This window comes from Anolis carolinensis, unplaced genomic scaffold, assembly GCF_035594765.1.
Source record: "Anolis carolinensis isolate JA03-04 unplaced genomic scaffold, rAnoCar3.1.pri scaffold_12, whole genome shotgun sequence".
In the NCBI taxonomy this organism is placed as follows: Eukaryota; Metazoa; Chordata; class Lepidosauria; order Squamata; family Dactyloidae; genus Anolis; species Anolis carolinensis.
In genome coordinates, this window is record NW_026943823.1 from 1,339,462 (window position 1) to 1,353,763 (window position 14,302).

Here is a 14,302-nt window from a genome sequence, read left to right on the forward strand (position 1 = left end):
TGGAGTCATTTGGTCTTTCTGGATTGCAGCCTGTTTGAGGATTCTGGGAGTTGTAATCTACCAATATTGGAAACCAATATTGCAAAATATTGCAAAATTATAAACTAAACAGTGCAAAATTGCTTATATAAAGTTGTCCTAGATAGTCGGGCTTTTGCGGCTGAGTCCAAGGTTGCCTAAGCCTCTCGAATCCCTTTGTGATCCAACCAGCAGCGCTTACCTGCAAATGGGAAATAAGCTAATAATGCCTGGATTGAAGGGCCTCATCTATTCTGTGAGCTTTGTGAGCCAGAAGATGCATTCGTTCGATGCTCTCGATGCGTTAAAAGGATCGGAGCGGTTTTTACAAAGCAGGAGCGTAGCAAAAACGACGCCGAAACCTTTTTGCACTAATCCATTTTGCACACAAGGGATCCTAAGATGCATTGACACCATTTGAAAACGCTCTCTCGTAATAATTGCATATCGACCCTTCCCCGCAAGTAGAAATCTAGTTTATCAGGAAGTATATTCTTCCCTGCTTGGCTACTTTTCTACATGCAAGGAAATACTCATAACGGAGCATTTAGAAATAGCTGTCGATTGGAACAACACAGGCAAATCTTTTTTTTTTCCGCGCCGCGATATTCTACCTCCTCCGTTCCTCGATTTCTAGACTCGGCATCAAAGCGGATGGAGGAACTAATATGGTTCACTCACGCAAGCCATTTCCAAACATAACAACGCGAAATAAACTTGCACTAAGTAAACTTGAAGCGTGACCTCCGATCGTGGTTTTCAGCTACCTCTTTCCGTAAAATGGATTTTTTGATTTTTTTTATTACGTTTCGGCTCGGATTTGTTTGGTTTTTGTTGTTTTTTGGCAATGTTATTTCCGTAGCCTAGCAAAATTGTGCAATAGGGTTTCGACTCGCGGTGTGGTTTGCACTGACGCTTGGTGTGATTATAGTGATTTTGCTCATTAAAGAACTATTTATGTTGACTCTGCCTGTCATGCGTCTTTGTGGCTGGATGTCTATCGGGTCCGTCGGAAAGAAAGCCCGGTCTTTGCAACATGTTCTTAAACTAATTCCAAGAATTTAGACCAGGGGTCCCCAAAGTAAGGCCCGGGGGCTGGATGCGGCCCTCCAAGGTCATTTACCTGGCCCCCGCCCTCAGTTTTATAATATAATATTTTTATATCATTTTAAATAATATAATATATTGTATATGCATATAATATTGATAATAATATAATGTTATACAATATAATACTAATAATACCATATAATAAAATTAATTATATGATATATCTATCTATCTATCTATCTATCTATCTATATATATATATATATCTATATATAGAGTGATGGCGTCAGGGCAGCGGACAAAACAACAAAACTACATGCCCCCCAACCTCGAAATTTGACAACACAACCCATCATTCACAGCTCTAGGTTGATGCAACAAAAAGAAAAGAAAAATAAAGTCCTAATTACAGGGAGAGGAATAATAGTTTTTATCCAATTGCTGCCAGTTGGAAGGCTAAGCTCCGCCCACTTGGTCTCCTAGCAACCTACTCAGCCCAGGGGACAGGCACAGTTAGGCCTCACTTAGGCCTCTTCCACAGATTATCAGATTTTAACTGGATTATATGGCAGTGTAGTCTCAAGGCCCTTCCACATCTATATAACGCATTTAGAATCTTATATTATCTGCTTTGAACTGGATTATCTTGACTCCACACTGCCATATAATCCACTTCAGTGTGCATACTAAACATAAAGACAACCATACAACAGACATTCAATACCACCACAACCTCAACAATTTCTCACCAACACTACCAGACAACGCCACAGCAACGCGTGGCTGGGCACAGCTAGTATTACATATAATATTACAGTATAGTGGTATAGTTCAATATAATAATATATAATGCTAATATTGTGCTATGCTAATAATATAATATATTGTATGTACATACAGCTGCTCTGAGTCCCCTTCAAGGTGAGAAGGGCGGGATATAAATGTAGTAAATAAATGCAGTAAATAAATAATTAATTTTAGACTTAGGCTCGCCCAAAGTCTGAAATGACTTGAAGATGCACAACAACAACAATCCTAATTAACTTGACTATCTCATTGGCCAGAAGCAGGCCCTCATTTCCCATTGAAATCCTGATAGGTTTATGTTGGTTACAATTGTTTTCATTTTTAAATATTGTATTGTACTTTCATTGTTGTTGTTGTTTTGCACTACAAATAAGACATGTGCAGTGTGCATAGGAATTTGTTCGGGTTTTTTTTCCCAAATGATAATTTGGCCCCTCCACAGTCTGAAGGATTGTGGACCGGCCCTCTGCTTTAAAAGTTTGAGGACCCCTGATTTAGACATTATGGAAAAGTTATTTCCATTTCAGGCATCAAGGACTCATTCCTAATCCAATGCTCAGTGTTAGACTGCAACTCCCATCATGCCCTTGAAATGATGGGCATTGCAATCCAAAATAGTTACGGCAATGGTGGAAGCCTAGGGTCCATATTGTCTCCTCACAATGGACCCATCCTTGCAAGAAAAGTCACTGTCCCAGGCTTATATCATCTTCATCATCAACATTGTCCTAGGCTTATATTTATTGTTATCATCATTGTCGTCGTCCCGTGCTTAAATTGTCATAATCATCATTGCCCTAGACTTTTATTTATCATCATCATCATCATCATCATTGTTGACTCAGGCTTCAATTATTACTGTTATTGTTGTTATCATTGTTATTATCATCATTATCCCAAGCTTATATCATCTTCATCATCATCATCATCATTGTCCCAGACTTACATTGTTGTTGCTGTTATCATCATTGTCTCAGGCTTACATCGTCGTCATCATTGACCCAGGCTTATATCTATATATATAAAAGAGTGATGGCATCACGGCAGCGGACAAAACAACAAAGTAAACACCCCACAACCTCGAAAATTGACAGCACAACCCCGTCATCCATGCCTCTAGGTTGATACAACAAAAGGAAAAGAAAAATAAAGTCCTAATTAGAGGGAGAGGAATAATTGTTTTTATCCAATTGCTGCCAGTTAGAAGGCTAAGCTCCGCCCACTTGGTCTCCTAGCAACCCACTCAGCCCAGGGGTCCCTTTACCTTAACTACCACCAATTCCTCAATACTTTATTTCCCATACCACCATACTTCGCCACAGCAACGCGTGGCCAGGCACAGCTAGTTATTATTACTATTATTATTATTGTCGTCATCATCTTCATCATCATCATTGACCCAGGCTTATATTATTATTAATATATTATTATTATTATTATTATTATTATTATTATTATTATTATTGTCGTCGTCATCTTCATCATCATCATCATTGACCCAGGCTTATATTATTATTATTATTATTATTATTATTATTATTATTATTATTATTATTATTATTATTACCATCATCATCAACACCATTGTCTCGGGCTTATGTTGTTATTGAGCAGAGCAGCTAAAGCACACGTTGTTGTTGTTGTTATCATCGTTGTCCCAGGCTTACGTTGTCCTCATTGCCCTCGTCATCCCAGACTTACCTCATCAACACTGTCATTATCATCATCATCATCATCACCATCATCATCATTGTCCCAGGCTTATATGATTTATTATATTATCATCAACCACAAGAGTATTATTATTATTAACATTTTCATTACTTACATTTGCATTATTATTATTATTATTATTATTATTATTATTATTATTATTATTATTATTGTATTACTATTACTATTACTATTATTGGGTTGCGATGAGTTTTTCGGGCTGTATGGCTGTTCCAGAGGCATTGTCTCCTGACGTTTCGCCCACATCTATGGCAGCCCCACATCTATACCTCACAACCTCAGAGGATGCTTGCCATAGATGTGGGTTAAAACGTCAGGAGAGAATGCTTCTAGAGCATGGCCATGCAGCCTGAAAAACTCACAACCATGAAAGCCTTCGACAATATTATTATTATTTTATTATGACACAGCAAACAAGATAGATATGCTGGATTTTGTATCACAAAACCACAAGTCGGACACTTCCCAAGTGTCTAGGACTGTGTGATGTATTTTTGGATGATGCGTGCAGATCCCAGCAGGGTGGCCTTTTGTAGTTGGCAGATTGTGATTTTGTCAATGTCTATTGTTTCCAAATGCCGGCTGAGATCTTTTGGCACGGCACCCAGTGTGCCCATCACCACCGGGACCACCTGCACTGGTTTCTGCCAGAGTCTTTGAAGTTCAGTCTTGAGGTCCTGATAGCGGCTGAGTTTTTCCTGTTGTTTTTCGTCAATGCAACTGTCACCTGGGATGGCGACATCAATGATCCAAACCTTGTTCTTTTCCACAACTGTGATGTCTGGTGTGTTGTGTTCCAGAACTTTGTCAGTCTGGATTCGGAAGTCTCACAGTATCTTTGCGTGTTCATTTTCCAATACTTTTGCAGGTTTGTGATCCCACCAGTTCTTTGCTGCTGGGAGGTGGTACTTGAGGCATAAGTTCCAATGAATCATTTGGGCCACATAGTTGTGCCTCTCTTTGTAGTCTGTCTGTGCGATTTTCTTACAGCAGCTAAGGAGATGATCCATGGTTTCGTTGGTTTCCTTGCACAGTCTGCATTTTGGGTCATCAGCTGATTTTTCGATCTTGGCCTTGATTGCCTTTGTCCTGATGTCTTGCTCCTGGGCTGCAAGGATCAGGCCTTCTGTCTCCTTCTTCAGGGTCCCATTCGTGAGCCAGAGCCAGGTCTTCTATTATTATTATTATTATTATTATTATTATTATTATTATTATTATTATTATTATTGATGGCCTTTCTCCTGATGTCTTGCTCCTGGGCTGCAAGGATCAGGCCTTCTGTCTCCTTCTTCAGGGTCCCATTCGTGAGCCAGAGCCAGGTCTTCTATTATTATTATTATTATTATTATTATTATTATTATTATTATTATTATTAATTGCCTTTGTCCTGATGTCTTGCTCCTGGGCTGCAAGGATCAGGCCTTCTGTCTCCTTCTTCAGGGTCCCATTCGTGAGCCAGAGCCAGGTCTTCTATTATTATTATTATTATTATTATTATTATTATTATTAATTGCCTTTGTCCTGATGTCTTGCTCCTGGGCTGCAAGGATCAGGCCTTCTGTCTCCTTCTTCAGGGTCCCATTCGTGAGCCAGAGCCAGGTCTTCTATTATTATTATTATTATTATTATTATTATTATTATTAATTGCCTTTGTCCTGATGTCTTGCTCCTGGGCTGCAAGGATCAGGCCTTCTGTCTCCTTCTTCAGGGTCCCATTCGTGAGCCAGAGCCAGGTCTTCTATTATTATTATTATTATTATTATTATTATTATTATTATTAATTGCCTTTGTCCTGATGTCTTGCTCCTGGGCTGCAAGGATCAGGCCTTCTGTCTCCTTCTTCAGGGTCCCATTTGTGAGCCAGAGCCAGGTCTTCTATTATTATTATTATTATTATTATTATTATTATTATTATTAATTGCCTTTGTCCTGATGTCTTGCTCCTGGGCTGCAAGGATCAGGCCTTCTGTCTCCTTCTTCAGGGTCCCATTCGTGAGCCAGAGCCAGGTCTTCTATTATTATTATTATTATTATTATTATTATTATTATTATTATTATTAATTGCCTTTGTCCTGATGTCTTGCTCCTGGGCTGCAAGGATCAGGCCTTCTGTCTCCTTCTTCAGGGTCCCATTTGTGAGCCAGAGCCAGGTCTTCTATTATTATTATTATTATTATTATTATTATTATTAATTGCCTTTGTCCTGATGTCTTGCTCCTGGGCTGCAAGGATCAGGCCTTCTGTCTCCTTCTTCAGGGTCCCATTTGTGAGCCAGAGCCAGATCGCCTCCTTCTCAGCTTTTCCTTCAATTTTGTCAAGGAACTTTCCATGCAATGTTTTGTTGTGCCAGCTGTCAGCTCTAGTTTGTAGTGCGGTTTTCTTGTACTGGTTTTTTGTCTGCTGTGCTTTGAGGAGTTTCTGATTTTTGACTTCAATCATAGCAGGTTCTTCACTTTGCTTTCCATCTTCTGCCAGGGCATGTTCTTCTTCTTTGACTGCTTGTTTGACTTGTAAGAGTCCTCTGCCACCTGATCTTCTAGGTAGATACAGCCGGTCAACATCACTGCGAGGATGATGATGATGATGATTATTATTATTATTATTATAGAAGGCACTTTGGAAACCAAGATGCTTTCTCCCCACCTCCCAGATATATTATCTTCCAAACAACATTTTGCATGTCTCTGTTGGCCTGCTTTTCCATCTATTTCTGGAGCAAGGTGCATAAGAAGACTCTTAACCTTGTTTCCCTGCCCACGTTATGCTTGCAAATGTCTCCGTAACTTGGAATATCGAGGCCAGGAGAGCGAGGGACACAACAAAACGCCTTTCATAACGCATGAATCCGGCGCATGTTACCTAACGGGGGTAACTAAAGGTTAGAGAGTCCCGCTGGAAAACAAGGCTTTTGATGCAGACGTGATATAACAGACACCCAGCGGAACAGGCTTTGGAGGCCGGATGGAAAACGTTGGCAAAAACAACACCCAAACCTATGGGAATGCAACCTTTCCAGAAAGATGCACCTTGGGATAATTGCTAGCCATAGTTATATCTCATAACAAAGAACTGGCGTCTCTGTTGTTGTCGTTACGCTATGAAACAGGATATTTGTTCCTGGGTTCTCAATGTCATTTCCTAATTGGTTCTATCATACATACATACATACAATTCTTTATTGATTAGTCATTTTTGACCATATCAAAACATGTAAAACATACAATACGTACACATGAAAACATTGGGAAAGTTTATAAAAGTGCACAAACTTTGTTGTTGTGGGAGGGACGCCCTGCAGTACATTATATTACCGGTATATTATTATATTATAATATTATTATAATTATATATATTCATTATAATATAATTATTATATAATTATTATATTATAATTATATTATTACAGTAGAGTCTCACTTATCCAAGACTCGCTTATCCAACGTTCTGGATTATCCAACGCATTTTTGTAGTCAATGTTTTCAATATATCATGATATTTTGGTGCTAAATTCATAAATACAGTAATTACTACATAGCATTACTGCGTATTGAACTACTTTTTCTGCCAAATTTGTTGTCTAACATGATGTTTTGGTGCTTAATTTGTAAAATCATAACCTAATTTGATGTTTAATAGGCTTTTCTTTAATGCCTCCTTATTATCCAACATATTCGCTTATCCAACATTCTGCCGGCCTGTTTATGTTGTATAAGTGAGACTCTACTGCATATTATAATTATAATATTATTATAATATAATTATTATATAATTATTATATTATAATTATATTATAATATTATATTATAATTATATTATATTATAATTATAATATACTGTATATACTCGAGTACAGTAGAGTCTCACTTATCCAACATAAACGGGCTGGCAGAACGTTGGATAAGCAAATATGTTGGATAATAAGGAGGGATTAAGGAAAAGCCTATTAAACATTTTACAAATTAAGCACCAAAACATCATGTTATACAACAAATTGGACAGAAAAAGTAGTTCAATACACAGTAATGTTATGTTGTAATTACTGTATTTACAAAATTAGCACCAAAATATCACGTTATATTGAAAACATTTGACTACAAAAATGCATTGGATAATCCAGAACGTTGGATAAGTGAGACTCTACTGTATATTTTTTTAAGACTGAAAAAGGCCCCCTCGGCTTATACTCGGGTGAGGGTCCTGGTTGGCTTATATTTGGATCATCTTATATTCGAGAATATGTGATACATTTATTATTTTTCTCTATTATTATTGGTATTATTACATTTATTATTTTTCTCTATTATTATTGGTATTATTACATTTATTATTTTTCTCTATTATTATTGGTATTATTACATTTATTTTTTTCTCCATTATTATTGGTATTATTACATTTATTATTTTTCTCTATTATTATTGGTATTATTACATTTATTTTTTTCTCTATTATTATTGGTATTGTTACATTTATTATTTTTCTCTATTATTGGCATTATTACATTTATTATTTTTCTCTATTATTATTGGCATTATTACATTTATTATTTTATCTATTATTGTTGGTATTGTTACATTTATTATTTTTCTCTATTATTATTGGCATTATTATATTTATTATTTTCTCTATTATTATTGGTATTGTTACATTTATTATTTTTCTCTATTATTGGCATTATTACATTTATTATTTTTCTCTATTATTATTGGCATTATTACATTTATTATTTTTCTCTATTATTATTGGTATTATTACATTTATTATTTTTCTCTATTATTATTGGCATTATTACATTTATTATTTTTCTCTATTATTATTGGCGTTGTTACATTTATTATTTTTCTCTATTATTATTGGCATTATTACATTTATTATTTTTCTCTATTATTATTGGCGTTATTACATTTATTATTTTTCTCTATTATTATTGGCATTATTACATTTATTATTTTTCTCTATTATTATTGGCATTATTATATTTATTATTTTATCTATTATTGTTGGTATTATTACATTTATTATTTTTCTCTATTATTATTGGCATTATTATATTTATTATTTTCTCTATTATTATTGGTATTGTTACATTTATTATTTTTCTCTATTATTGTTGCTACTACAGTAGAGTCCCACTTATCCAATCTAAACGGGCTGGCAGAATGTTGGATAAGCGAATATGTTGGATAATAAGGAGGGATTAAGGAAAAGCCTATTACACATCAAATTAGGTTATGATTTTACAAATTAAGCATCAAAACATGTTATACAACAAATTTGATAGAAAAGGTAGTTCAATAGGCAGTAATGCTATGTAGTAATTACTGTATTTACGAATTTAGCAAACAAAAGATCACGATGTATTGAAAACATTGACTACAAAAATGCATTGGATAATCCAGAACGTTGGATAAGCAAGTGTCGGATAAGTGAGACTCTTCTGTAATAATAATAATAATAATAGTAATAATAATAATAATAATAATAATAATAATAATAATAATAAATGGTCACCCTGTCTCCATCCATTCATGTCCCTTAAGAAGAGCTCTATCTCCCTCTGCCGGCAAGAAAAAGTCCGGCAACGTCATTTGCTATTTGCTTCATAGATTCAGAACAAAGGTCTCCTGATATTTCATACAGCCATTAGTATGAACACTAAATATTTTTAATATTTACCTAGAAACTCCCATCGCCAATGTAACACGCCAGATGTCTCTTATAATAACCAGTATTTAATAATGAACTAAAAAAAGGAGGAAAAAATACAAGGATTACAAAACCGTATGTACATACATTGGAGGAGGAACACGAAAAGCAAACAAACAAATAAACAGGAACTGACTCTGTTTTTGGTGTCCTTGGGGTTTAGTAGTTAACAGACCAAACTCACCGATACGAAGGAAATTTAGTATCAGTGAGGGTGAGGTTAGTCTCAGGTTAGTCTCATTTCAGTCCTAGCTTCTCGAGAACGGAGCAAAACGTCCAGATAAAAAGCGGAGACGTCTCCAATTCCAGTGCCAAGTTGGAAGACTTTGGAGATCCACCAAAAGACATCTGTTCGGTGACCATTCCTGAAGCATTTTGCTGCTGAAATACTGCCCGTGTTACCTTTGAAAGACAGTCTTTGGAAAGAGAAAAGACTCAAGATCTTTCTTGGTGGGATCTCTGACCTTCGGTGACCATTCCTGGAGCATTTTGCTATGGAAATACTGCCCAAGTTGCTTTGAAAAAGACAATATTTGGAAGGAGAAAATCTTCATGATCCTTCTTGGTGGGATCTCTGACCTTCTGTAACCATTCTTGGAGGATTTTGCTGCAGAAATCCCGCCCAACTTGCCTTGAAAAGACAATCTTTGGAAGGAGTAAACCTTCAATATTCTTCTTGGTGGGATCTCTGACCTTTGGTGACCATTCCTGGAGCATTTTTCTAAGGAAATCCCGCCCAACTTGCCTTGAAAAGACAATATTTGGAAGGAGAAAACCTTCAATGTTCTTCTTGGTGGGATCTCTGACCTTTAGTGACCATTCCTGGAGCATTTTGCTATGGAAATACTGCCCAAGTTGCCTTGAAAAAGACAATATTTGGAAGGAAAAAATCCTCACTATCCTTCTTGGTGGGATCTCTGACCTTCAGTGACCATTCCTGGAGCATTTTGCTATGGAAATACTGCCCAAGTTGCCTTGAAAAGACAATATTTGTAAGGAGAAAACCTTCAAGAACCTTCCTGGTGGGATCTCTGACCTTTAGTGACCATTCCTGGAGCATTTTGCTATGGAAATACTGCCCAAGTTGCCTTGAAAAAGACAATATTTGGAAGGAAAAAATCCTCACTATCCTTCTTGGTGGGATCTCTGACCTTCAGTGACCATTCCTGGAGCATTTTGCTATGGAAATACTGCCCAAGTTGCCTTGAAAAGACAATATTTGTAAGGAGAAAACCTTCAAGAACCTTCCTGGTGGGATCTCTGACCATTCTTGGAGCATTGTGCTGTGGAAATACTGCCCAACTTGCCTTGAAAATACAATCTTTGGAAGGAGAAACCCTTCAATGTTCTTCTTGGTGGGATCTCTGACCTTGGGTGACCATTCCTGAAGCATCGATTCCCTCCCAGAGAAAGCGTTCAGCGTACGGACGCCAATGGTTAGCTTGAGTTAAACATGTCTCCAAAATACTTTTTGGCATGACCACACATGAGAAGGTGGCTCCTCGTTCCCAAGCGAAGACATTATCAGGCCTTGTTAACGCGGCCGGTGGGCAAAGAGTCTCCGGCGCGGCTACTGCACAATCTGGGGCATCTCGCTCCAGGCTTTGGCCTTCTGCTTGGCCAGAGAAAGCCACGGCGGCTCCGAAGGGCTTCCGCAAGAAGAGAGCGGCAGGCTCGGCAACGGACGTGGTTCCTTCTCCGTCGGATGGGCCTCCCGAGAAGACGCTCTGATGGGCTTTGCTGGGGAAACACAAGGGGAAGAGACGGGTCAGACAAACAGGATACACCCACCTGAAATCGCATCTTGGATATATGTATAAAAGTATAGCTGTGTGTTTTGGCTGTTCTCCTCAATAAATACCTTTTGGAGCCGACGTGGTCCTCTTTGGCTGTGCTTTCGTCTCAAGGACATGGAGCGGGATGCTGTTTTTCAATACAGGAAGATTCAAGTGCTACAAAGTAAAAGGAGAAAAAATGCAATTATTCCCAGCAGAATGGGAACATCTAAATATGGACCGTCCCCGTCACCCCTTCACAACAGCCAGGTAGAATTTGTTTCCACCAGTGATTCGCAAAGTGTGCTCCACAGAACCCTTTGGACTCCATGAAGCATTCTGAGGGGCTCCATAGCTCCTTCCTCCTCCTATTATTATTATTATTATTATTATTATTACAAAGACTGAATGGCCATCTGTTGGAGGCGCTTTGATTGTGCTTTCCCTGCAAACCCCATGGATTCAGTAGGTCCAATCCAATTGGCTTTATGCGGGAGGCTAATTTACAACATCATAAAACTGCCAGCAAAACACGAGGAAAGGAATGAGGAAGTACAGCCACTACTGGACGGTGAAGCAACAGCTCCCCCTGTGGCCAGAATCGTGAAGCTGGAAAAATGTTAAAAATGCCTCTGAGTCTGTCTAATGTATGTTGTTTGTCTGTTGGCATTGAATGTTTGCCATATATGTGTTCATTGTAATCCGCCCTGAGTCCCTTTCGGGGTGAGAAAGAAGGGCGGAATATAAATACTGCAAATAAATAATAAAATAAATAAACATTTGGATTGGTCACCCTCCATTCGCTTATATCAAGTTGTGGCTTGGGTTATCAATGCCATTTCCTAATGGGTTCTATCATAAAAACATGGGGAAATTTTTATTACACTGCGCAAACTTTGTTTTTGTAGGACATCCTGCTATAGCACATTTTGCTCCAGTTTTCCAATGGCTATCTCATTATCAAGTCTCAATCCATTCAACCTGGTTTGTGGCACAAAAACGAAGTTTCTGGAGTAGAACAACGACTTTCAAAGTAAGGACTGCACAATTAAGGAGTGTTTGTTTTGAAGGCGAGGCTAGGTAGGTACTTCAGCCAGCAGTTGACGGAGAGTTTGTAACTTATCTCTACCTTTTCCTGCGGTGAAAGTCCAGTGTGCTTCTCCTCCTCGGCTTGTTCTGCTTTGGCCAAAGTTTTCTCGCCTCTTTTCTGTCCTTGGACGAGAGGGAGGCCCTGGAAGCCTCTCCGTTTGAGTTTTGCCATCGAAATCCATGCCGGTTCAGGCGACGGCGTTTCCAAAGGTGCGGACGGGCTTTGCTCTGCAAGGAAAGGACCAGAGAGAGTCCAACCCAGGTTTTCCTATGCGTCTCGCTCTCAGAGATGTCCTAGGCATGCCCTGCTCAAATCTTATAAACTTCTCTAATCCCGACTTACACAAACACTCCATTCTTGTTAGTATAAAAACACTAGAAAACCGCTGGCCTATGGAATCACTACATCAACCTACTGCCCATCCCATAGCCATCTGAATACTGAGAATAGTGTACAACTTCATCCCATAAAAATTATAATCAAAGTGTTAGAATCACACTATGAAAAGAAGAGAAATTTTTATCTCCATGAGATTGCAATGCGGCTTAAGTTCTACCTTCGTAAGGGAATTAATTACAGTAGAGTCTCATTTATCCAACATAAACGGGCCGGCAGAATGTTGGATGAGCGAATATGTTGGATAATAAGGAGAAATTAAGGAAAAGCCTATTAAACATCAAATTAGGTTATGATTTTACAAATTAAGCACCAAAACATCATGTTAGACAACAAATTGGACAGAAAAAGTAGTTCAATACACAGTAATGTTATGTTGTAATTACTGTATTTACGAATTTAGCACCAAAATATCACGATGTATTGAAAACATTGACTACAAAAATGCATTGGATAATCCAGAACGTTGGATAAGCGAGTCTTGGATAAGTGAGACTCTACTGCAAGTATGAACAAATTGGTTATTTGTAACTACATCGGGCCCGCAGTATCCACCGGGGTTCGGTTCTTTCTGTGACTATAAACATTGGCGGATGCTCACATATATTAGATGTGTACGTGTGTGTGTATATACACACACACATCTATATATATATAAATGTAATGTGCATTATTCTCATGGAGTAAACAACAAAACCATTGAACCAAATCACATCAAATTTGGCCACAAAAGACATAGTCATCCAATCTATGTCTTTCAATAAAAAAACCCTAGAAAAATAAAGTCGAAATTATAGCGGACAAGGAAGAGCCGTTCTACCCCTGGCTGCCAGTCAGAATGGTAGGCCCCGCCCCCTTTAGGCTTCTCTCACTTTGTGTCCTAGCAACTCCCTCAGTCGTGTTTCTCAATACTTTATTTCTCATACTATCACAATTTGCCACAGTAACGCATGGCTGGGCACAGCTTTTATATATATATATATATATATATATATATATATATATATATATATATACACACACACACACACACACACACACACACACACACACACATATACATACTAGCTGTGCTCAGCCACGCGTTGCTGTGGCGAAGTATGGTGGTATGGGAAATAAAGTATTGAGGAATTGGTGGTAGTTAAGGTCAAGGGTAAATGTGCCAGCCTGTTTATGTTGGATAAGTGAGACTCTACTGTATATTTATAATCTTATATTATCTGCTTAGAACTGGATTATATGAGGCCCCTTCTACACAGCTGGATAAAATGCACACTGAAGTGGATTATATGGCAGTGTGGAGTCAAGATAATCCAGTTCAAAGCAGATAATATAAGATTCTAAATGGTTATATAGCTGAGTCTACACTGCCATATAATCCAGTGCAAATTAGATAATCTGTGGAAGAGGCCTAAGCGAAGCCTAACTCTGCCTGTCCCCTGGGCTGAGTGGGTTGCTAGGAGACCAAGTGGGCGGAGCTTAGCCTTCAAATGGCAGCAACTGGATAAAAACAATTATTCCTCTCCCTCTAATTAGGACTTTATTTTTCTTTTCTTTTTGTTGTATCAACCTAGAGGCGTGGATGATGGGTTGTGTTGTCAAATTTCGAGGTTGGGGGGCCTGTAGTTTTGTTGTTTTGTCCGCTGCCCTGATGCCATCACTCTTTTATATATAGAGATACATACATATATATACACACACACACACACACACACACATATATACACA

At 37.9% G+C, this 14,302-nt stretch overlaps 1 protein-coding gene across 1 annotated transcript in view; it reads right to left on the bottom strand.

The window, feature by feature from the left end:
- Positions 1-9,319: 9,319 nt before the first annotated feature.
- kiaa1210 (KIAA1210 ortholog) overlaps positions 9,320-14,302 on the bottom strand; it is a 29,157-nt gene continuing 24,174 nt past the window's right edge. The window contains exons 10-12 of the mRNA XM_008124272.3: positions 12,218-12,405; positions 11,175-11,265; positions 9,320-11,053 (exon numbers count right to left, since the gene is read on the bottom strand). Coding sequence (XP_008122479.2) covers positions 10,884-11,053; positions 11,175-11,265; positions 12,218-12,405 — 449 coding nt within the window. The 3' untranslated portion in view covers positions 9,320-10,883. The remainder of the gene's footprint in view (positions 11,054-11,174; positions 11,266-12,217; positions 12,406-14,302) is intronic.